The 26,676-nt window shown below is 33.1% G+C and overlaps 1 protein-coding gene, 1 long non-coding RNA gene and 1 pseudogene across 2 annotated transcripts; 1 reads left to right on the top strand and 2 right to left on the bottom strand.

Annotated features, from left to right (window-relative positions):
• Positions 1-2,040: 2,040 nt before the first annotated feature.
• On the bottom strand, positions 2,041-2,733 carry LOC105146152 (protein GVQW3). Its single transcript, XM_011056234.2, has one exon. It carries the CDS (start codon positions 2,731-2,733, stop codon positions 2,041-2,043), a length of 693 nt encoding a protein of 230 aa, XP_011054536.2.
• A 10,898-nt stretch (positions 2,734-13,631) lies between these two features.
• Positions 13,632-17,070, top strand: LOC147906910 (uncharacterized). Its single transcript, XR_015547893.1, has 2 exons — positions 13,632-13,754; positions 13,877-17,070. It is a non-coding gene; the product is annotated as an uncharacterized LOC147906910 (long non-coding RNA).
• On the bottom strand, positions 14,636-22,905 carry LOC147906909 (uncharacterized; annotated as a pseudogene).
• Positions 22,906-26,676: the final 3,771 nt, after the last annotated feature.

Raw genomic sequence — 26,676 nt, 5'->3', positions numbered from 1 at the left:
GACGACGCGACTAATGAGTGAGTAATCATTTTGCGAATTTTGAATATGTAAATAAAGAATTACCATTCATTGATACCGCTATTTCTTTCCATAGCTTTTTCTTTGCAGACTTGGGACAGCAAGGGGACGCTTATGAACTTCTTCGATGAGCTGTTCCTCTTCTATAACTTTTTTATTTTGTTAATCATTATGAATCTTTCGGTTTGGAATCCGGGTTATCTGTCACAATTTCCGCACTATCTATCAAATTCTTGCGGATTATTTTTTCGTTTTTTGCAAGTTTCAGCATTCATTAGCAACACTTACAATATAAAAAAAACACTAGTAATATTCACCACATTTAGGATAAAAATATATTAAATTTTTGTTTACATAAATACTGAGATATCCTTTCAAGCAAGGACGATGATGTGACTCGTTTAGAGTATATAGTCTCGCATACGTTACATGTATATTGTATACGCGCTTATCGAATAAAACCTAAGTATCTAATCTAATTAATAGCAGTTTTAATTTTTCTTCAAGGATATTCTTATTGAAGGCCTTCTTATTCCAACTCAAGTAATTGCAACTTTAATTCTCCATCAAAAATTATTATTCTTCGAACAAAATTAATGTATCAAATGAAAAATTAAAATCCAGATGCTACAATCTTAACTAATTAAATTAAATTCTACAAATGGTACTGTCTCTTGTTATTTGTACAAATTTACCTTTTTAAAAAAAGTAAAAAAAGCGTTAAGAATGCATGCTTTTCGTAAAGAATTATTTGGATCGGTTTCATCAATGCCAAATACTTAATGGGCCGTGGAACTGACTAATCATATTTGCTGTTTAGTAGAATTGACCACTATGGTTGAAAGTTAATCACCGATTCGGTTTAATCGAGTTCGTGAAATCGATCCTTTGTATATAATATTAGGTATTGGAATTAATTCGTAGCGTTTTTTAATGAAAGAATGTTATTTATTTCACATGAGCATTAAAAAATACATTAATGAAAGTACTTTTAAAACTTATAAATACTTTGTAAAACGCTACGAATTAATTCCAACACCTAATATTTTTAAATTCAATTATAAGGTAAATTGCTTATTTTTATTCCAACCCAAGTAATGGCTAATTCTCCATAAAAAATTATTACTCTTCAAAAAAATTAATGTATCAAATGAAAAATTAAAACCCAGATGTTACTGATCTTAACTAATCAAGTTAAATTCTATCAAATTAGAAAGTAAAATACTAATGTATTGTCTCTTGTTATTTACTCAACTCTAATGATATGTATCATTCATATAAAAGATTTGATATCAACAAAATTGCCACCAAGTTAAATTCCTCAAAATTATATGTATCATTCGTAAAAAAGATTTGATAACAATTGGCGCCAAGTTAAATTCTATGTAATTCGGATGTCAAATTAAATAAATAATGAAAATTAATCAAATGATATGTATCATTTGTACAAAATGATTTGATATCAACAACTGTGGCACCAAGTTAAATTCTACTATCAAAATAAAAAGTAAAATCCAAGTGATGCTATCTTTATTATTTATTTCCAAATGATACTATCTTTAATTTTTATACAATGAAACCTAAGTATACGTATACAGGGTCCATTATAAAAGTAATGCGCATTTTCTGGGAAAAATAGATTTATTGATCGTAGCGGTACAAATGCTCAAAATTCTTTAAAATACTCTCCCCCTGAATCAATACACTTGCGGAGACGTGTCTGCCACGCCTGGAAGGCACGCTGAAACTCCTCGACGAGAATGTCTCTTAGGAACGTTGTAACATGCTTTTGGATGTTTTCCACGGACTCCCAATGCTTTCCTTTCAGCTCTCTCTTCAGACGGGGAAACAAAAAAAAGTCGCACGGAGCTAAGTCGGGACTATAAAGGGGCTGGGGGACCACCGGGGTGTTGCTCCGGGCCAGGTAGTTGGCAACGATGAAGGCCGTGTGGCTGGGGGCATTGTCATAATGGAGCTTGAGCGCGTCTTTGATGTCAGCCCTCACGCGCGCGACCCGGCGTTTCAATCTCTTGAGCACCTCCAGATAGAAGGCTGAGTTGACAGTTTCTCCTGCGGTACAAACTCAAAATGGACGATTCCTCGGACGTCAAAAAAGACAATGAGCATCGTTTTGATGCGAGACTTGCTCATTCGCGCTTTCTTGGGGCGGGGGGATGATTTTGAGTGCCACTCGCTGCTCTGCCTTTTCGATTCTGGGTCGTACTCGAACATCCAAGATTCGTCTCCGGTTACGACAGAGTTAAGAAAGTCCGGCTCATTTTTAATCAAATCCAACAATTCTTGACAGCGCGAAACTCGAAGTTCTTTCTGGTCTTCCGTCAACACTTCCGGCACAAGCTTCGCGCAGACCTTGCGCATTTGCAGATTCTCCGTCACTATCCCATGTACCGCAAATGTGGACATGTTTAGGGTGTCAGCGATGTACTGGATGCTCAATCGACGGTCGGAACGCAAAACTTCGCACACACGATTCACGTTTTCGTCGGTTCTGGCCGTTGTTGGGCGTCCAGAACGGGGTTCGTCGGCGACTTCCTCCCGACCCTCCTTGAACGCCTTGTGCCACCTCCCGGACTGTGACCTTGAAATGCAGTCGTCCTTGAAGGCCTCTTGAAGCATCTGAAATGTTTCGGTTGCATTCTTTCCAAGTCGCACGCAAAACTTGATGGCGTATCGCTGTTCAAGCGAACGCTCCATCGCGCCGTGTTACAAAGTCGAAAAACACACTTCACGCGGAGGCACGTCTTTCCACTCAGACTGCTCGGAGCAAACTAGCGACTGGCTGCCTTGGAAGGGCAGACCTCCCCACCACATTTCCCGACCCATTTTACCCCGCTGCGATGGATATTCGCGTCACAATAAAATCATGCGCATTACTTTCATAATGGACCCTGTATATATCTTATTAAAGAATCTTCCTATTCCAATCCAAATGGTTTAAATTCTTCTTCAATAAAATTATTGCATAATAATTCGTTTAAAGACATTTTCTCTTCTAACAAAAATAGTGAATTTAATCACAATTCATTCAAAGACATTTTCTCTTCCAACTACCAAAGTAATGGTTATTTAATTCTCCTTCAAAACATTATACAAAACATTATCACAAAATTGTGTTACCTTGCTCAATTTAAATGTTACTACAAAAAATTAAAAAATTAACTGTGTAAAATGAAAAAATTTAATTTAAATAGAAAAATAATAATCAAAATTAATTGAATTAAAGACTCCTTATGCTAAATACAAATTAAAATAATTAATCAAATATAAATTAACGGCTATATAGAGTCAAACGCTGTTTTCAGTGCATCAATTATGAACAAATATATCTTTGATACAAAAAAACGTTCGAACGGTCCCATTATATGGATTTTCAGCATAATATAATATGCAAATGTTAATTAATGTTAGAGAGAATGATTGAAACGCTATAATATTAATATATATTGTCTTCTTATTTGTCAATAGAGGTAAGTCCATCACTTGGTGGAATGAAAGTGTGACACGATTATTTTAAACCTTGGAAGTGTGTCTGTGAATTATGCAGCACAATAAAAACTTATCACTATCAAAGAAAATTATTTTAATTTTTAAATGAGCTTACCTCTGCTGGTCAACAAAAACACAATTCCATAATTACACTTATAAATGATCAGCTGACAATTTCGTCGTTATGATATCAATAACTGACGACTACTAATGATGTAATAAAGACCGTTGATATTAAACGATATATAATATAAGATTAGGTCAAATTCTTGTTTATCAATTTGTCTAGAATATCCATGTATGACTAATCAAAACCTTCGGTATTTGTTTATAAATTGAGTCCGTTCTTTTGTATTTTAATACAAAGTATTTCTGAGATCAAGTGTTTATGATAAAAATTTTCACAATCCAGAATAGCCACATTGCTAAAATCGAAATCATGACCGCGATCCAATCTATGATCAGTAATAACAGATCTAGAGGAAGTGTTCCAACGTATGTGACTCTGGTGTTCATTTATTCTAGTTTTTAATTTCTTCCGTGTTTGACTAACATAGTTGCATCACAATTCTAGTTTTTAATTCTATAAACAACGTTCTTTTTTGTTTCGTGTGGAAGAGAATCTTTTTGAACTTTGATGAACTTGTTTATTGATACTAAAAAATGATATTCTGTGATTTATTCCATTTACAATACTCTTGAATCTATTCGAAAATCCCTGTATAAGGAATTGTAAACCATTTGATATTGTCTCTTGAGATGTTATTAACATTACTTTTATATTGTATTGGTTTATTCATTATGAAGTTAATTCTTTTTCTGATATTTTCAAAAATAAAATCTAATGGAAAGTCATTAAGGAATAAAGTATCAATAATAAATTTAAAATTTTTTCATATGGAAATCTGGATGTGAAAGTAAAAACGCCTTATCTACTATCATAAATTATACCTATTGTCTGTGAGATAGGATGTTGAGACTAAAAGTTCAACATTCGACTAAAATATGTAGGTTTCTGAAACCAATCAAATTATAAAAAATTATGTGAATTATAAAATTATGTAATTATAAAAAATTCTTATAGTTATATTATGTTTAATTCTTATAGTGATGTCCAAGAAATTGATGCTGTCACTACCTATTTCAAAGGTGAATTGTAACCTGAGATGATAATTGTTAAAATTGTGTTAAAACTTTGTCAATCTGTTTCCTGGGGAACTGCCATGACAATGTCGTCGACATATCTATAATAAAATGGAAAGTCAAAGGAACTCAACATCTCACTTTCAAGGTCTTACAAATCTGCCGAAATTGGAAACAGGGGAATCCCGTAGGAGTACTATAATTTTGTTTGTAAACCTGTCAAAAGTGAAGTAAGTTGATTCTAAAATCATTTTAACAACTCCTATAAATTCAGATTTAGATATTGTACAATTAATTGAAATGTAACTCCATCTACTGGAAGTCGATTGTATAGCTAAATCTACAGGAATATTTGTGAATAACGAGATAACATCTAAATAAATTAAACTGTATTTCCTTATCAATTTTTGTATTAGATAGTTTATTAACTAATTCAAAGCTGTTACTTATATGACTGAAAGATCTTGGAACTCTACTTATGATTATTTGCAAGAACGTGGCTAACGGGTAAAATAGGCTTCCAATAAATGAAATAATTATCCTAAATCAGGTTATGCACTTTCGGGAGACCATAAACTCTAGGTAACAAATTCTCATCACATCTCAATAGCTTATACAAGTCTTCTATAATATATTTCTGCTTTTCTTGTAATTAAAGTTTTAAGATTACTAATCATTTTTTTATTCGTTGGATCTTGAGTAAAAAATTTTTTATATGTGTTAACATCACTAAGAATTTCATTTATTATTTTGATGTACAAGTCCTTGTTAAGTGCAACCGTTACCCTTATCAACTTTAGTTATGATTAAATTCTTGTTACTAAAAAAAATCTTGTTTTATTCCTTAATCATAAAAGTCTGTCATTCAATTGTTTGTTAATCCGGGAATGTAAAAACTTAAACAATTTTTTAATAATATGCACTTCTTTATTTCTAAAAATTTTTTGAAATGGTGTCTGTAATCTACAAAGATTATTTTCCCAATTTTTAATGAATATTAACATCTTTTTATTCAAAAAGATAGTGAGAAATTATCCCCTAATTGTAATAACAAATTTGTTTAGGAATTGCAATCGAAGACAGATTAATAAACCATCTGTCTTTTAAATTGATTAAGGATGAAAATGGATTGCTGTGATTAAATTCAGCTGGTTTTATGCAAATTTCCTTGTAATTTAAAAGTTTATTTAACGTAAAAAATAGCCTATTTTGGCTTATCGTTATCATCTTTGTTATTGTAATTCCAAAAATGTTTAATTTCTTTAATTCGATTATTTAAAGCTAGATCTTTCTCATTTTTTAATTTTTTAATTTTTCATTCTGTATTTATTTTTTTTAAATTCTTTAAATAATTTACTATTTTGTGTTGAAAAAAATTGTTACATAAATTATAAGGAAGGTTGTAGTTAACTTTATGTACAAGATGGAAAATCCTATTTTGTATAATTGTTTTGGATCTAAATTAAATAGAAAAATTTTTTATGTAAAAACACTGGCGCTGTTAGATCTCGATATAATAATATAGTAGTAAAACATAAATGTAATACAATATTTAGAAAAATAAGAAAAATAAGAATGTAATACTTAGAAAATGTAATATTTAGAAAAATAACATAAATAAGAAGCATATTAATAAAATAAATTAGCATCATATAAAAAATTTGAATATTTAGAAAAATAAGAAAAATAAGTTTCTCATGAGAGTTAAAGTATTTAGCGTGTGTATACCGGGTGTCCGATAATTATTGTGATGGAGTGAACATGTAGAGCGCGCTAAACTGAGATGGAAAATCCATTTTCGCAATAGTTAACAAGATATTAATTGCTAAAAATTGCTGAAAATCTTTAATAATTTTTTACTCAAATACTAGTAACTATACTATTAACAGAAAAACTGCAAGAGATGAAAATTGTTTATTTTCTTCTCATAGAACTCTACAAACTTTTTCAGAATTTTTTATCAACTTTTTAGTGCTGCATTTTCTCATTTTTATCAATATGAGAAAATACGGTATTAAAAAATTCTGAAAAAATTCTAAAAAAATTCTTAGAGTTCTATGAGAAGAAAATAAATAATTTTTGTCTTTTGCAGTTTTTTTTTGTTGATAGTATTTGAGTAAAAAATTATTGAAGACCAATTTTCGGCAATTTTTAGCAATTAATATCTTGTTAAGTATTGCGAAAATTGCAAAATGGTAGAAGACTTTTCCTCTCAGTTTAATCCATTCTGCCTCTATGCGAAAGATATATCATTATTTTCTAAACTCCTTATATATGTGTGCGTGCGTGCGTGCGTGCGTGCGTGTGTATACATATATACACATATATATAATATATATAGGGTGTCCACGATTTTTCTAGCACTTCCGATGATCTGACAAAAATTAGTTTGGATAAAAGTTAATCAATTTTCAATCGGCTACAAATTGTAATATTAAAAATTTGCAAAATACTCTTTTTTAGGAAAAAAGTCAAAGTCACCCTAATTTTTTTAAATAGCACTACACATTTTTACTTCATAATATTGTAATTGGTCAAGACGAGTTCAATAATCTGCTATACTATGACCTTGAGATGACTTTACAGACATGAAGAACAAACGTAGCCATTTCGGAATTCGTAATGTTCCCGAATGTAATTCACACGTGTATGTAGTATATACGTAGAAAAGATATTAACATAACTTGTAGTATAGCGTAGCTCGAATAGTTCAATAGTTCTTGTGTTCAGTCTTAGTTTATCGAAAATATTCCTATAATGAGAAAGTTGATATGCTGTTAATATTCGGTAAATGTAAAAGGAAGGCACACAGAATTGCACATAAAACTGTAATTCTGTATGCCACAAGGTACCCACAGAGACATTACCCGTGTGCAACAATGTTTTATAACATTGAAAAGAATTTAAGAAATTATGGAGAATTTGAAAAGAAGAAAAGAAACAAACCGCATTTAAGTACAACTACAGACAATATTTTTATGGTCTTAGCATATTTAGAAGAAAATCCGCACACTTCCATTCGTGCAGTCTGCTACTGAAATTGATTTATCTAAGAGTTCTGTTTATAAGATGATAAAACAGAATCGTTATCATCCTTACAAAATGACCAAAATACAACATTTATGTATAACTGATTCACAATGTCGTCTAAATTTTATAACATGGCATAACATATATAGTTGTCACATACGAAAGTAATCCTGAAATATTACAGAATATCCTATGGACAGATGAATGTAAGTTCTCAAATAATAGTATAATTAGCCGTCATAATCATCACTTTTGGTCGAAGGATAATCTTCATTGGTTCCGAGAACATAATTTTCAACAGAAAGTTACAATGAACATTTGGTGTGGTCTAGTATACGGTCATCTGATTGGACCTTACTTTTATGAACAGAATTTGACAGTCCAAGCTTATTTAAATTTTCTTCGTTCTCAACTTCCAACATTGTTGCAAGTGCTTCTGAATGATATTGCGCAACGTATTTATTTCCAACAAGATGATTGTCCATCTCATAACGCTCGAATTATTGTTTAATATCTAAATTCAAAATACGGAGAATTTTATTGGACACTTACGGACCAATTCCTTGGGCACCTTGATCCCCCGATTTGCCATCATTAGATTTTTTTCTATCTGGTCATTTGCAATCAATAGTTAAACGCGGTACCAATTCAAAATATGGAATTTAAAGCAGTGAATCCGTACAGCATGCAAAGAAATTCGCCGTGACAGTATTATAGGAACAACTAATGAAAATTTATTACATAGAGCAGAATTGTGCTTACAAAAAAATGGACTACAATTCGAATACTTATTGTAATTATAATTTCTTTCATTAAATTTGTTATAATTTTTTGTTCTACTTTTTTGTTATGCTATTATTTTTGTTTATAATTTGTTATTTTGTATGTAATTTCATTTAAAAAACAAGAATCCATGTCTGTGAAAAAATAGCAGACACAAAAATCTTTTTCTACTGTAGAATAGTCCATATAAAAAATTTAATACAAATAAAGTATAATAATTTTTTACGAAAACGTTCATTAATCCCACAACTGTAGTCATCTCAAGGTCATAGTATAGCAGATCATTGAACTCGTCTTGACCAGTTACAATATTATGAAGTAAAAAATGTGTAGTGCCATTTAAAAAAATTAGGGTGACCTTGATTTTTTTCCTAAAAAAGAGTATTTTGCAAATTTTTAATATTGCAATTTGTAGCTGATTAAAAACTGATTAATTTTTATCCAAATTTTTCAGATCATTGGAAGTGCCGGAAAAATCGTGATCACAGTTACGTAGGACACCCTATATACGAGTTATAGAATAGCGAGAGAGAGAGAGAGAGAGAGAGAGAGAGAGAGAGAGAGAGAGAGAGAGAGAGAGAGAGAGAGAGAGAGAGAGAGAGAGAGAGAGAGAGAGAGAGAGAGAGAGAGAGAGAGAGAGAGAGAGAGAGAGAGAGAGAGAGAGAGAGAGAGAGAGAGAGAGAGAGAGAGAGAGAGAGAGAGAGAGAGAGAGAGAGAGAGAGAGAGAGAGAGAGAGAGAGAGAGAGAGAGAGAGAGAGAGAGAGAGAGAGAGAAACAGAGGGGGGCTGTACATTTAACTGCTAATTAAGGCGAACAAGAGATTAAGATATTTAAAGAATGTGTCAAATGCACTTTGCCATTGTGGCTGCAAGGGATGCGTTCAGGGATCGCTTTGTCAGCGCTGGTCAACGCTTGTCACGTCAATCAAACAAGGATAGAAAGATTGTTAACTAAAGCTCTATATTACTACAGTAGCACATTTCTGTTATTTTGTCGACAGCCTTCCTATTAGCTATTTCATCGTCATCTTGAATCTAATTGTCTGTGGTCCAATATGGATGTGCTGTTTTAGTAATATAGAGCTTTAAGCTAGTTTTTCATGCGAGCGGCATTGAAAAGCTGGCATTTTATCTCCTCTCCATCAATTTTCGACATTCGGACTTTTCAGCGAAAATACGTTTAAAAGTTCGATTCAATCAAACTATTAGCGAAGCAACGCCACTGTTTACTAAATATACAAATCACAGACCTGGTAAAATAAGTGTAAATATTATTAATAGAATATTTGAAAAAAATATAGCCATGTCTGAAGAAACTGGCGAAATTTGTATAGCGGATGAAAATCCGCTATATAAACGAAGTTATTAGGTGTTGGAATTAATTCGTAGCGTTTTTAATGAAAGAATGTTATTTATTTCACATGAGCATTAAAAAATACATTAATAAAAGTACTTCCCATCACTTGTAAAACGCTACGAATTAATTCCAACACCTAATAGTATATATTATACAGTTACAAATATACTTATAAATTAAATTGATTTCTAATTTAATTATAAAAATTAAATAGGTTACGAGTTTAAGCTAGGATGTAAGTTGCTCTTTTATATATGGAAAAAAGTTCGTGGCGTTTTTCCCACTAGACATTAAATGCTCAGCACTCGGTAACTACTAATCGCATCGACAACACTAGACGTGCGTTTAAAAAGTGACATTTCAACTTTTGTTTTGAGCCGAAAAAGATTGAAATCGATGAAATAGATCAAACGTTATTTTATTTTGAAAATGGAAATAAATAAGGAAAAAATTCGTTACATTTTGCAGTATTATTACGATAAAGGCAAGAACGCTGCATAGGCTTGTGAAAAAATTTGTGCTATTTACGGTGAAGATGCTCTATCAAAATCAGCAGCACGGAAATGGTTCGCTCGTTTTCGTATTGAAAATTTCGATGTGAAAGATGAACCTCGCTCTGGTTGACCAATCACTGAAAAGTTCGATGAAATCATGGAAAAAGTCGAGCATGATAAACATGTGAGCACTGTGGTGATTGCCAGGGAACTAGGTGATTGCCATTACAAAACAGTTTTAAATCATTTACACAAAACTGGATATAAAAAGAAGCTCGATGTTTGGATTCCTCACGAGTTGAATATTAAGAACATGATGGACTGAATTAACATTTGCGATACGCTACTGAAACGGAATGAAATTGAGCCATTTCTGAAGAGAATGATACTGAAGAGAATGAACTGATGATGAAAAATGGATCACGTACGACAATCGAACTCGCAAAAGATCGTGGATAAAGGAAGGAGAGGAGGCACAAGCAATCGCAATAACCTGGAACGAAAAAGGTGATGTTGTGATGGGATTGGAAGGGAAACGTTCACTATGAGCTTTATCGCCCGATCAAACAATTAATTCCGAACAACTGGAGAGATTACAACAAGCAATTGAGAGGAAGCGGCCAGAATTAATCAATAGGAGGGGTGTTGTCTTCCATCACGACAACGCTCGACCACACACATTGTGTACTGATATGTATTTGATATGTATGATTATGTATTTGATAATTCGGCAAAAATTGCGAGAGCTTGGCTGGGAAGTCTTAATGCATCCATCGTATAGTCCTGACATAGCACCCTCAGACTATCATTTGTTTAGGTCTTTGCAGAACTCTCTTAAAGGTGTAAAGCTGGCTTCAAAAGAGGTCTGTGAAAATCATTTGAAGCAGTTTTTTGACCAGAAACCACAGAAGTTCTATCGCAATGGAATTATAGCTCCCAAAAATGATCAAATTTTTATTTTTTTTTATATTATTGAAAATAATGGAGCATATTTGGTTTAAATGAATTGATTTTAATACTTAAGAAAAACACTTGAATTTTACTAAAAAACCGTCAAACTTTTTCTCACACCCAATAATCAAAATGTAAAATACAGAAGTCAAAGTTTCTATAATCCTTATCAGGTCATTCTCAATATAAACAATATTTAAACATAAATACGGTTACATATCAGAATTAAAATATTTTATACAAAATCTTAATTTAGAATTTGCATCTAGCGTAATAATTTCACTAAAAATAAATTCATCTTGTTATCTTGAAGTATTATGAATCTATATGTCAATTAGTATTGTTTTTTTTCTTTTTAAATCCATTATGAAGAGTGGATAGAAGTAAAAACTTTATAAAAATAACAAGAAGTACCCTCACAAAATTAATGGTATTAGAGTTAAAGATAAATAATTTTCTCATTGTCCTCATCCTGCCAAGATATGAATCGTTATGATCAATGATTCATATCTTGGCAGGGTAAGGACGTAGATATGAATCGTTATGATCAATACGATTCATATCTTGGCAGGGTAGAAACGTTTGTGACTTTTGTATTTTATATTTTGATTATACGTAGGCTACTGAAAAAGTTTCTACAATCTAATACTTTCAGTGGCGCCAACGTTTTCTGCTACTATCATATCTTTAAAATTAGATGTTTTTAACTTATAATTCAGTTGACAGTTTGTACCCAACTAGTTTTGTTTGCATAGTATTTTAAAAGAAGTTATTTTGTGAGAAAATGGAAATTTCGCGTGAAAATTTTCGGGCAATGATTTTTTACGAATGTTTTTACGAATATTATAAATGTAATCTAACTCTGAAACAATGCATCGATCGACTTTATTGGCTTTTGGAGATGAAGCACCATCCAATAGGACTGTTTATAATTGGTTTGCCGAATTCTAGCGGACGTACCTTTCTTTGTGACGAATTTCGTGAAGGTCATCCATCCACGTCTGTGTTGCCACTAATGTTGATGCTGTGCGTGAAATGATTGAGCGAGACCGGCATATGACATACCGCGAGATTCAGACATCCTTAGGCATTGACATGAAAGCAATACATACGATTTTGCATGATCACTTGAGCATACGAAAATTTTGCAGTCGTTGAATCCCACACAATTTGATCGAAGCTCGAAAACAGACTCGTGTCAAATGGAGCAAAGAAATGCTCAAAAAATTCAACCGAGGTCGGTCAAATTTGGTTTACAATATCATTACTGGGGACGAAACATGGATTTATTCGTATGAGCATGAAAGTAAACAACAATCCACTGTTTGAGTATTTCAAAATGAACCGAAACCAACAAAAGTTGTTCGTTCACGCAGTGCTGCTAAGCAAATGATTGCTTGTTTCTTCAGTTATATCGGACATGTGGCAACTGTGGCTTTAAAGGATCAAAAGACTGTAAATACTGATTGGTATACAACAATTTATTTGCCAGAAGTCATAAATGAATTGCGTATAACGAAATCGTCGCATCATCCTTCATCATGACAACTCCAACTGTCACACAGCACGTCAAACCGTTGATTTTTTATCCAATAAAAATGTCGAATTGATGATTCATTGTCCGTATTCACCTGATTTATCACCTGATGATTATCTTCTTTTTGTTTTCAAACATTAAAAAGAAGATGCGTGCATTAAAAAGAAGAGCGATTGGAATCCTCTGAAGCAGCTGTTGAAACATTTCGTACACTGATTTCTGATTTACAGCCTCAGAATGGAAAAAATGCTTCGAAAATTGGTTTGAGCGTATGTAAAAATGTATCAATCTTAAAAGCGAATACTTCGAAAAACAATAAAGCCATTTACCGAATTTTACATGTTTTTTTTTCATATTGTTTGCAGAAACTTTTCCAGCAACCCACGTATTAAAGAGCAACTTACATCCTACCTTAGACTCGTAGTCTATTTAATTTCTATTGTTTTTAAATTTTGAATCTCATTGTTATTAATAATTTCATTATGTTACATTGATTTATTTATTATATTGTGTTAATTTATATTTGTTATTGTAGGAAGCTTTAGTAATGTCATACACCTGGTGTGTGTGAAACTATTTGTGATGAGGCAGAAATGCATTATCATTCTTGCAGGATTATAACTATTACTGTATAGATGAAAATTTATATTTTTATCCTCAAATCGATGAGTATTAGTGACACATATTTTTTATTACATAATCTGTAAGTAACATTAGTGCCTAAAAAACACGTAACTTGAAAGCGAGTATGTATAAAGTTAGTATAAAAATATATCTTAATGCAATACATTTTTGTTTATATTTATTATGTAAATTTAAATCAAAACTATGTTACAGAACTATAACAAATGTCTTAGTAGCTGAGGACCATAATTCCGATTAATTTAATGACGATACTGTTTTTGATAGCGCGAGTAGCAGCAGTAATGGATCGCGTGAGTTAATTTTATTATATCTTATTACGACGGATATTAAGAAATAAATAATGATTGTTTTGGACATTTCATGAGTTTTTTGATTGTTTTGATAAAAAATACAAAATTTTAATTGTTTGTAGGTAATAAGCGTCCGAGTAGTTCAGACCATGAGGAAACTATTGAATGATTTGCTGATGTTCTCAAACAACCAGTTACAGTTAACGTTCCACCGATTGTTCCTCCTGGGAAAGGCTGGTTTGTTTGGCAATCTTATAGACTTTAAGGCCCAACTTCAAGAGGTTCCTCTACAATTTGTGGATGATATAATGATAAAAGTGCTGCAGATTACTATTTAAGCAACAAAATAATATTTAAACATATTTTATTATAACACTTATTTTATTTTTATTATATTTATTTTCTAATTAATATTATATAATATTATATAATATTTATTTTTTTTTATTATTACATTTATTTTAAAAGACTACATATACAGTACATAAATTCACGGAATTAAAATCCAGTTCTAGACTGTTTAGGCGTTGATTTCTACAATTTATTTTATTGTTACATTTTTTGTTATCATTATTTAAATATATAAATATAAAGATATTTGGAAACTCGTTTTTATATTTTAGATATTTATATTGTTTTGCCATTGTACCGTTCCTTCATTATTAAAATAATAACAAAATTTATTTCTTATTTCTACATTGTTTTGCACTCATATTTGATCTACAGTTAGAAATATTTTTAAATGTGCAAACATTTTCTATTACTGTTCGCCAAGATGCTGGTTTGAAACTGTTTGATTCATTAATATCGAAGACGGAGGCATATATATGTCATTGTTCTGTTGGCGAAGCAATTATGTAGACAAATGGTTGCTGAAACCATTATTTTTGCGTTTTCAAGATTGGCGATGATAGGTTTCCTGTATATTCTCCACTAACTAGCCAATATGTATTTTCGATCATTCGTCTCGCACAACTGAGACGATAATCATATCATCAGAATCATGCTCTGTTCTCGTGTGAGTCCACTTCTGCCAGGATATGGACGAAGCAAATATGGTTTTAGAGGAAAAGCTTCATCTCCAATAAGACAGTATAGCAGAACAGGTCCTCTTTCTTCAATCGCTGTTGGCTGTAAAATATTCATCCGTTCTTCGTCAAATGCTTTCCGTACGATGCTGTCTTTGAAAATACCATCGTTTCATCGTCCATATGCCCCAAACTGAATTATATAATTCGCATCACAAATAACCATTAAAACTATACGAGGGCAAATCAATATGTTTTTAGAAAAATATAGTAAAACACATTTTTTTTTTGATCGATTCATTTTTATTTCTCAACATAGTCTTCTTTCAGCTTGATACACTTGATCCAACGATTCTCCAACTTTTTCAATCCGTCCGAATAATACGATTTGTCCAAGCCTTCAAAATAAGCCTCTGTTTCGGCGATGAACTGCTCTCTTTCTTCTGAACCATTTCTTCAGGTTTGTAAACAGGAAATAGTCACAGTTTGTAAACAGGGAACTAAATCTTGCGAATATGCTGGATGAGGAAGCAATTCATAGCGAAATTCATTGAATTTGACCATCAGTGCCGGGCACGTATGAACCTGTGCATTGTCTTGATGAAAGAGCACTTTCTTCTTCGCCAAATGGGGACGTTTTTTGTTTAAAATGTTGAAACGGTCCAATAAGGCTGCGCAGTAATCGCCATTGATCGTTTGCTTCGACGGAAGGTAATCGATGTGAATTATACTGCATGCATCCCAAAAAAACTGTAGCCATCACCTTTCCGGCTGACTTCACGGTCTTCGCTTTCTTCGAAGCTGGTTCACTCGGTGAAGTCCATTGTTTTGACTGTTCCTTTGTCTCGGGTGTGAAGTAATGGATTCATGTTTCGTCCACAGTAATGAATCGACGCAGAAATTCATCTGGATTACGTTGAAACATCTTCAAACATTGTTTCTAAACGACCGTCACACGGTCGCGCTTATGGTCCACAGTGAGCAAACGCGGCATCCATCTTGCCGATAGCTTTTTCATACACAATTGTTCGTGCAAAATTGAAATCACTGTGCCATGTGATATGCCTGTAGTCTCAACAAGCTCGTGCACTTTCACTCATCGATCAATCAAAACAATATCGTGGATTTTATTCGATGATTTCTGGCGAAGCAGCCTCAATTGGATGTCCCGAACGAGGTGCATCACATGTACGATCACGTTTAAATTTATTCACCCAATTGTATACAGTCGCAAACGCTGGTATAGATATACTATAAACATTATCCAATTCGGCTTTGATTTCTTTCGGTGTTAAACCTTTCATATGTAGATTTCATATTTGATCACTGCACAAAACTCGTTTTTTTTGCATTTTGCAAAAAATACAAAAGTTGTTCGTTTTAATAGTCAGAAATGAAACTATGCGATGAATTTCGCTCAAAATTTGACAGCAATCAGCTGAAAGATGCTGCTTGTCAAAAAGTAATGTGACATGACACTGCGAGTGTCTTCTGACAGATTTTCTAAGAACTTATTGACTTGCCCTCGTACTGTGAGAGAGCTATGGGAATAATTCAAAAACAAGGAAATTGAGTGTCTTATGAACTGAAACTGAGAGACGTTGAAAGGCGATTTTTCACTTGCGAACAGCTGATTCAAAGATAACAAAGAAAAGGTTTTTTGCATCGGATTGTGACTGGAGATGAGAAGTGGATATTCTATGACAACCCCAAAAAGAAAAAATACTACGCTAAGTCCGGTCAATCGTTGCCATCGACCTCAACACCAAAGCCGAACATTCATGGTTCGAAGATCATGCTCTGTATCTGGTGGGTCCAAAAGGGTATTGTTTACTATGAGCTGCTGAAACTTGGCGATTTCATTACGGGCGATCGGTATCGGCTACAATTGATTCGTTTGAGCCATACATTGCGAGAAAAACGGTCGGAATATGAGTAAAGACATGATAAAGTTATTTTTCTTCATGACAACGCTCGGTCTCATGTTGCAAAAGTCGTAAAAAAATATTTGGAAATGCTCAAATGGGATGTTTTACCGCACTCGCCGTATTCTCCGGACATTGCTCCTTCTGATTACTGGTTGTTCCGAAGGATGCAGCACGATTTGGCAAGTCACCGGTTCACTTCTTCAAAATTGGATCGCCTCCAAAGACGAGTCATTTTTTCGAGATGGAATTCGAAAATTGCCTGAGAGATGGGAAAAAGTAGTAGCCAGCGATGGACAATACTTTAATTAATCTGTTCATTCATTTTGTTTTGAAATAAATGCATTTTTGAACACAAAAAAACGAACCGAACTAATTTGTACTCCCAATATTACTTCAAATTATACTTCTTTTTAAATTATATTATATTTAAACCTAGTCTATAATTAGTTGGGAGACATTGTTGTATGTCGTGTCGTAAGAAATTAATTATAGTCGATTATTTTTTTTATATTCAACTGTGATTAATCAATTTCTTACGGCACGATATATGATAGAGAGTTTTTGCAATACCGTTTATCCCAAATACGAACGCTAAAATCACGTTATCTTTTTCTTTACACCTAATTAAGAAAAGGATAACGGAGGACTTTATAAACGATATTGCAATTATCTAACGTCTCCCGATTGATTGGATACTAGATCTTAACTATAACTTTACTTGAACAATGACATGCTTTTCATTGATGGCTTCAATACAATGAGCGAAATTCCATTTATTTTCAAAATCATTCACTATATTCAGCCAGTTTTTCTTTTTTTTTAAGTTTACCTGGGAGAAAGTTTACAGGGCTCAAACAATCCCATATTGCTGTATAAGTTCCGCCAATGATATTACTCGCTATTGTTACTCATACGAGATATTGATAAGACATGTCATGGAGTCTCTGGAACCAAGACATCTATAATATTCCATATATAATAATACATATAACAATTCATACATTAAGCAAAATATATAATATTATTATAATATTATAATAATTATTATAATGAAAAACCAAACAAATCTTAATGTCAATCATTCAGCTAGTGTTATGGATTGTCGAACAACGTCCTGTTTCTGTAATTTTGATCTAATCATGCCCAACAGTTCTTCTAATTGAGTTGCACTCATTTGAAAGTAATTGTAGAATCGTATGTCCTCCAAAACTAACTTTGGAATTGAAGCAAAGAAAAAACTATGTTCGAAACGATTTTCGAAAATAGGTGCTATCCAATATTTTTTCTTTTTTAATGAATTCATAGCAATTATAATAGCTGCACGTCGTCTTCTGACCTCTGTTGCAACTCTGTAGTTGCTACTATACATCTATATTCTTCTATATACGCGATATATTGACTATTGTAATCCATTTTTGATAGTAAAACAAATGTTTATCTTTTAGTTATTTTTTAAAATTAATTGCAATGTTTATTGTGTACACACAATATAACTTCAAATATCAATATAACTTCTAATATCGATTTTTAGCTTTTAAAAACTAAAGTCAGCGAAAAAACGCTCCCAAAAGGAAGAAACCCAGATAACAAACACATTTTGACGTCAAATTTACTGACCATACATCAATAAAGAATGTCTTAATGACGATCGAATGTCGCAGACTATTGATGTCATCAATCTATCATTATGTTGAAGCCCATATAGCTAACAATGCAGACGTTATTAATTGTCATTTTAACGTAAAAATGACAAACGCCATCGGCTTGCTATGTGATGATATATCATATTATTAATTATGCCTGTGATTATACGTGTATCACATATTATTAATTAAGACAAATATAGTAAATAATAATTTACAGTCGAAATTTATTAAAGAATTTTATAATAGTTACATATATAAATTGCATGTGTGTGCCCTGGTAGAAATTTCTTCGTCAGTACCATGAATGCCACGATACTGGCTAGCGCCACGATACTGCCATTGCTTTGCCACCTCATAAAAAATCTGACATGGTCCATAAAAGGCCTAATCTTGTACCTGATATGGACCTGGTATGGAAATAGCTTAGCATTCGCAATAAAATTTATTAAATAGTCTAACGTAGCCATGTCAGACCCAGGCTCGCGTCTCATATGGAAATATGACTGCAGTGCTTATCTACATCGCAATATTTCATGGCTGTGACGGATTTTCTAACCTGAATAGTCATAAACTTTAACAATTAATATCTCAGGCTTGCGGGGCAGAGTAACGCTGTTTTCTGCCAGATTCCTTCGTTTTATGCAAAATCACATCAAATAAGCCTAATATCATTGATTTTTGAGATGGCAGTGGCGAAACTAAATTATTATTCTTTTTTCTTGTTCAAACTTTCATTTTTACACGAAAAATCAATAAAATTACATTAATTACTCGACATATTTTTCATAAAACGAAAGAATCTGACAGGAAAAAAGGTCACTTCGCGAACCTGAGATATTAATCTTATGACTATTCAAGTTAGAAAATCTGTCACAGTCTGGATGTTGGTAAGTATCGTGTCACAGTCGAGGACAACCGCTTCTCGAAGAAGAACGACAAATAGACTGAGGGATGCAGTAGACTGGGGAAGGAAAATACTAGAACACAAACATAAATAGCACAGTCAAATATGGCCATACTTACGCTCAAAAATAAAATATTCATATCGCAATACTCAGATCGTAGCGAGACAAAACACGTTTGCCACGATCGAATCATGGTGGAAAGAATATAAGGTGAAGTACTCCAGTGGATGCGCAGTAGGAGAGTGAATTTGAGGAACATTTGATTGGCTGTTCTAGTTTAACCAGCGTTATTATATGCAGGAAAGTGCATATTGAAGAATATTTATTTAATTGATTATTTTCATGATTATATTGCTATCGCCATTATGCGCAATGTTTCACTCTACATTCTTTCCACCATGAAATCGAATAATCTCTTGAGATTGAGGACAATATCTTTGTCATTATCATTTTCTAAGTTAATAAATACCAGCGTATTATTTCGTTTTCATGTAATTTGTTCAAATATTAATAATATTAAATTATCAGCAGAGGCATAAGTTTTAAATACCTTACGTATTTATTAAAATTATGAATGATTGGCATAGAAACAAAACTATTATTACAAGTAATATTTTGATTTGCATTGGTATAAATCAATGAGAAATCGAAACGTAAAATCAAAATTATGTATTTACTGAAAATTAAGCAGGACTAAAATATGATGTCATAATAACATGACGGAAATATATATATATAAAATATACTGGGTGTCTCAGAGCACCCGTACCACCCTTTTAAAAGGTAGGGATGTGTTTGTACAAAAAATTGGTTCAGACAAAATTTGCAGGATTTCGGGAGATCTATCTGATGGTGACCTTGAATTTGACCTTGAGGTCGACCTTGGGCATAACTCAAGGTCAAAGTACCGTTTTACAAATGTAAACCCTTATTCATGACATCACAAATGAAAATAGCGGAAAATTTTACGTCCGAATACGTTATCAAGCCTAGGTCAAAATTACCCTTAGAGGTCATGTGGAGGTCAAGTTACTTTTAGAGCACCCGTACCAACCTTCTAAAAGATATGGATGTGTTTGTACAAAAAATAGTTCAAACAATACTAGGTATTTACATAGCTATGATGCATCCATCTGCTGGTGAATTTGAATTCTACCTTTAGATTCATTTGTAGTCGTGTACATCGATTTTTAAAGATTCCTAATTATCAAGATCTTGAACAGTCGATGCCGCCTGTGTCAGCGTTATCCAAGATGTACCACGTGGAGGTCACAAGGTCGGACTTACACCTCGTCGGGGTGCTTTTTTAAGGTGGTTCCCCTTGCCGTCACCTTTGTTCGTACGCATGTGTTCAGTCTAGATTTTCGAAGTGTCCTCCACGTGCATGTATGCAGGCTGTTATTCTTCGTTGAAAATCATCCGTCACCCGACGAATTTCGACAAGATCTAGAGACTGAATGGCTTCTCGAATTCTGTTCTTCATGTCTTCTGAAGTCGTAGGTCGTTCGCGGTATACGAGGTCTTTTATTCTTCCCCACAAATAAAAATCCAAAATTGTAAGATCCGGTGATCGTGGTGGCCAGTTATGTGGACCATATTTACCTATCCATTGGCCGCGAAATATGCGGTTCAGTTGTTGACGAGCAATGACAGACGTGTGGGCTGGACATCCATCCTGTTGAAATCACATATTTAGACGTAGTTGAAGTGGAATATCTTCAAGTAAACGTGGGAGTTCGTTTTCGAGTAAATCGACATACAGAAAACGGTTTAGATTTTCTTCAAAGAAAAATGGTCCGACGATATGCGTATCAACAATTCCGCACCAAACATTGACTTTCCAGATACGTTGATGATCGATTTCTCGATACCAATGTGGATTCTCTTGCGCCCAATAACGGAGATTATGTGTGTTCACTTCGCCGTCACTTTTGAAGGTGCACTCATCAGAAAACAAGATACTTCTATGGAAAGTAGGTAATTGTTGAGTAATCCAATTACAGAATATCAGTCTTTGTCTATGATTGTCCAATGTCATGGCCTGGTGAAGTGACATTCGATATGGATGAAATGAATTTTCTCGCAAAATTCTACTGATAGTGCTTCTACTTATTCCACTATCTCTTTCTCGTCTTCTTAAAGAATCGGTAGGATTTACAAGAGCAGAAGCAATTATATCAGGTGCCCGTACTGCACGAAGCGGACGATGAATTTGCATTCCTTTATTATAATCCGATTGGATGATATCTTTTTGAATTATCCGCTGTTGCAAACGACTGAAAACATTGCGCGAATGCGGTGTACGATCGGGATATTCATTTCGTCACATTCTTTCAGCTTCGCGAAAACTTCCAGCCCTACTCAAAACCGACAACATTAACGCAGCTTCTTCGCTTGAGTAAGACATATCTACCTATAAATGAATAATAATCCCCGAATATTGAAGTACCTAAGTACCTACCTACCTAGGTATAAAACGCACCTAAAAAAAAAACCGACAGTTTATAAAACTCTTAAGCGAGCAAAGGGAGAAAAGCAAAACAAACAAGTAAGTTTAGTTCAGTTCAGTTTAGTTGAGTTCAGTTCAGTTCAGTTTAGTTTAGTTTAGTGTAGTTTAATTCAGTTTAGTCGATTTACTCGAAAACGAACTCCCACGTTTACTTGAAGATATTCCACTTCAACTACGTCTAAATATGTGGTTTCAACAGGATGGATGTCCAGCCCACACGTCTGTCATTGCTCGTCAACAACTGAACCGCATATTTCGCGGCCAATGGATAGGTAAATATGGTCCACATAACTGGCCACCACGATCACCGGATCTTACAATTTTGGATTTTTATTTGTGGGGAAGAATAAAAGACCTCGTATACCGCGAACGACCTACGACTTCAGAAGACATGAAGAACAGAATTCGAGAAGCCATTCAGTCTCTAGATCTTGTCGAAATTCGTCGGGTGACGGATGATTTTCAACGAAGAATAACAGCCTGCATACATGCACGTGGAGGACACTTCGAAAATCTAGACTGAACACATGCGTACGAACAAAGGTGACGGCAAGGGGAACCACCTTAAAAAAGCACCCCGACGAGGTGTAAGTCCGACCTTGTGACCTCCACGTGGTACATCTTGGGTAACGCTGACACAGGCGGCATCGACTGTTCAAGATCTTGATAATTAGGAATCTTTAAAAATCGATGTACACGACTACAAATGAATCTAAAGGTAGAATTCAAATTCACCAGCAGATGGATGCATCATAGCTATGTAAATACCTAGTATTGTTTGAACTATTTTTTGTACAAACACATCCATATCTTTTAGAAGGTTGGTACGGGTGCTCTAAAAGTAACTTGACCTCCACATGACCTCTAAGGGTAATTTTGACCTAGGCTTGATAACGTATTCGGACGTAAAATTTTCCGCTATTTTCATTTGTGATGTCATGAATAAGGGTTTACATTTGTAAAACGGTACTTTGACCTTGAGTTATGCCCAAGGTCGATCTCAAGGTCAAATTCAAGGTCACCATCAGATAGATCTCCCGAAATCCTGCAAATTTTGTCTGAACCATTTTTTTGTACAAACACATCCCTACCTTTTAAAAGGGTGGTACGGGTGCTCTGAGACACCCGGTATATATATATATATAATATATATATATATATATATATATGTATATATATATAAAACAATAATGCTACTTCATAAAAAATACACGTGTGTATGTTTGAAAATTTTATGTAACAAATTATATATATATATATATATATATATATATATATATCAATTTAATATTATGTTTACTTAAATATTTTTGTATTTTTACATAATATATACTTTTACATTTTTATATTAAAAAAAATTAAAGAACTATATAAATTTTATGTAAATAATATTTTATAAATATATATATTTAATAGTATCTACGAATCTATTATATTTCATTGCACTTGTAAAAAAAGTGTCAAATCATTGTTGAAAACCAACAATGGAAACAACATTCAATTGAAAAACAACAGTTTTTAAATTCATTTAATTGGTTTTTAGAAGAAAATCTTGGAAGTATAATGAATTTTAATAACAACATGATTATAATAATACAAAATTAATTTTTACTTATTTTTGAATTTATTTAATTCTTTAACTTACTAGCTTCGTTTAGTAATTTCACAATATATTTTTTCCATGTTGATTCTGGAGATTTACGTTTTTTATTCTCTTATATTCTTGTACCTTATTGTAAAAAGATCTTGGCGGATATTTGCAAAACTATGAACGTTTAACTTTTGATAATTATTCTCTTGATACGAGATCTATACATGAATTTTTGTCTTGACGTTTAATAGTAGTAAAACAAATGATAACATGTGTAGCATTGTCATTCAGTTCTGTATAAAAGATATTATCAAATTACTCATAAAAATTTAGAAAAATACATTTTACGTGCGTTTCGGTAAAATTAATTAAACTTATTTTATACAGTACAGAGAGTAGTAAAAAACCAGGCTGGACATAAAAAGCTCGTCCAGAAATTTGGCATCTCCAAATCAAGTTTCTTAAGCGTTGTAAGATCTAACGAAGCTATGTTAAGAAAAACAGTAGCCGATCACATTACTACTTTTTATCACATTACTTTTCTCGTCGATCGCAACATCCTCCGCATATGTCGTAGCAATCCACATCATACATTGAGGAAATATCGACTTCTGATCAGTTTAATCTGTCTGTACAGATCATACGTCGTCACCTATAGACCAGAAGACTGTGTGAACGGCGTCCCATGAAGAAACCATTCATTTCCGCAAAGAATTAGAAGGCGCGAGTGAAGTGAGCTAAAGCACATCTCAACTCAGGAATGATCTGACGTCTTCTGGAATGACAAATCAATGTTACATTATCATTATCAAACAACATGAACTTATTTTTGTGTACGAGATACGTTTTTAAGTTGTGGTTTTTAGTTTGTGTGTGTATATATATATATTGGGTCATCTAAAAAGTATCCGCGGTTTTTTGTCACTAGATGTGTGTTGATGATCATATATCTAGTGACAAAGTACCGCGGATACTTTTTAGATGACCCAATATATGTGTGTGTGTGTGTGTGTGTGTGTGTGTGTGTGTGTGTGTGTGTGTGTGTATATACGAGCATCAAATGATTCGTATCGAATGATGCTTACATTCTTCATAAGAAATATTAGGATATATGCATTTATTCTTAAACTGTTTTACCTTTTACAATACAACGTTCGCATAAAATGCTACGTGAGATTTTACATATAGTATTTAATGAATGCCCTCGCTGGTGTATCACATATGAAACCTAACAATTTAATAACATATATTTAAAAAAATGTAAAAAATATATATTTTATCTGCCAATGTAATTTTATTGATTATTATGTTTAACAATTCTGTAATAAAGTCATCCAAAAATTTTGTTGGTGATTTTGGTTTAGATTCGCCATGATATATACAGTACTGACAAAAATTATATCACCTTTTGATTTTTTAAGCATAATTTTTTTTTTAAACTACATACAGATCTCTATCAAATTGTAATATGTTTCAATAATAGATATAGTTTACTGAAGAAATAACTTTTCATCAAATAATAAAAACAACTTGTGAAAAATTAATTTTATTTAAAATCTCTAAAATATGTCAAATTTCATAATAAATTTTTAGTTATCATAACTAAAATAAATGTCTTCAAAACGAATAAAAAATTCATAATTTAAATTGTACAACTCTAATATTTTGTAACAAAACTCTTGGCATCGATTAGCTTGGCAGCATCTGGGCATGGAATCGATAAGTGCGTCAATTGTCGACTGAGAGATCTTCTTCCACTCTTCCTCCAATTGGGCGAATTTTTCGACCGTATTTGTAGTTCGCTTACTGGCTAAACGTCTCTGGATCCCACAATGGTTCGATGATATTTAGGTCGATTGGCTTGGCCACTCTAGAAGAGTTACTCGATGCTACCGAAACCACTTCCGCACTTTAGCCACGCGATGCTTTGAATCATTTTCTTATTGATATATAAAGCCACGACCAAAGAAACGCTTTGCGTACGGAAACATCACATTCTCGAGGATGTCTATGTATACTTTTTGATATATTTTGCCGTCGATCCTATGAAGGGGATCCATTTGCAGAGAAAGCACCCCACATCATGACCGAACCACCTCCGTGTTTCATTGTAGGAAGTTGGTACTTGGGATCGAAGTGCTTGCCTTTAGGACGAATCCATGTGATTCCGTCAGTACCAAATAACAAAAACTTACTTTCGTCGCTCCAGACAGAGGACCACTGCTGAGGTGTCCAATTAAGATGAGCTTCCATCCATTCTCGCACTTTTCGATTCTTGGTGGAAATAAATGGCTTCTTTGCAGGTCATCGTTTATATAGTCCTGCGATCTGCAGACGATAACGTATAGTCCGTATGGTTGGACCAGACTCATCAGAAATTAATATTTCTTTGGCAATATCTGATGTCGTGAAACGTTGATTGAAACGGAATATGCGAAGGATGTTGCGATCAATGACAGAAGAAGTATAACGCGGTCGCCCGGTTTTCTTCTTCTTAACATAATCTCCTTGGGCCTTCCAATGCTTCAGCAATTTGGTCACCGCCGATTTAGAAATGCCAAACTGTTGTGTGAGCTCTTCGTGCGTTCGTCATGTTTGCGGCCTTCTTTGATAGCATTCTGCTGTCGTTTGTCTATATCTCGAGCACCACGGATTTTTGCCATAATGTGAAACACTAAATTTACTGCCAGAATTAGGTTAAGACTGTAAGAACAATGGATGCGACATGAAAAATAAAGAAAGCACAAAAATGCGATTTTGTCAAAATCAATAAAAAATTCAAAAATCATGGCGTAACATTGTCAAATTTCATTACACTTCATCATGTACAAAGTGCATCTATCATTAGGTATCTACTGTAAAATTTTGAGCATATTTGATATTCTTTGACGAAAGTTATACTCAAAAAACCAAAAGATGATATAATTTTTGCCGCTACAACCTGCGATTTTATGATATATTTTTTATTATGTAACATGATCAATATAGGCCATTGTTTGGAATTTTTTAAAATTTACATCATCAATGTTAACTAAATAATTTTTATTACATTTTCCGTATATATTATATTTCAGGATTTATCATTAATTTAAGAACTTCTTCTAAATCAAGATAAATATAAGAACCAAAAGATTCATCAGCACTTAACATAGGCTTGACAATATTCTTTAATTTTTTAGTTTGCAATAATGTTGTAGCTGTTAGTGGAAACTCATTATGTTCAGATTTTAAAATACATAATAAATCAGTTAACATTCTGTTATTGAGATAAAATATGTTTTAGTGACCAATGAAGTATCTTTTGTATCTTTTAAA

This window comes from Acromyrmex echinatior, chromosome 17 (assembly GCF_024713525.1).
Source record: "Acromyrmex echinatior isolate Ae372 chromosome 17, ASM2471352v2, whole genome shotgun sequence".
Lineage (NCBI taxonomy): Eukaryota > Metazoa > Arthropoda > Insecta > Hymenoptera > Formicidae > Acromyrmex > Acromyrmex echinatior.
The sequence above is the reverse complement of the archived record's forward strand: the minus strand, read 5'-3'. Positions and strand labels throughout refer to the sequence as shown.

Excerpts from the sequence above, each read along its gene's own strand:
- LOC105146152 (XM_011056234.2), bottom strand. The coding sequence starts at position 2,733 with ATGGAGCGTTCGCTTGAACAGCGATACGCCATCAAGTTTTGCGTGCGA.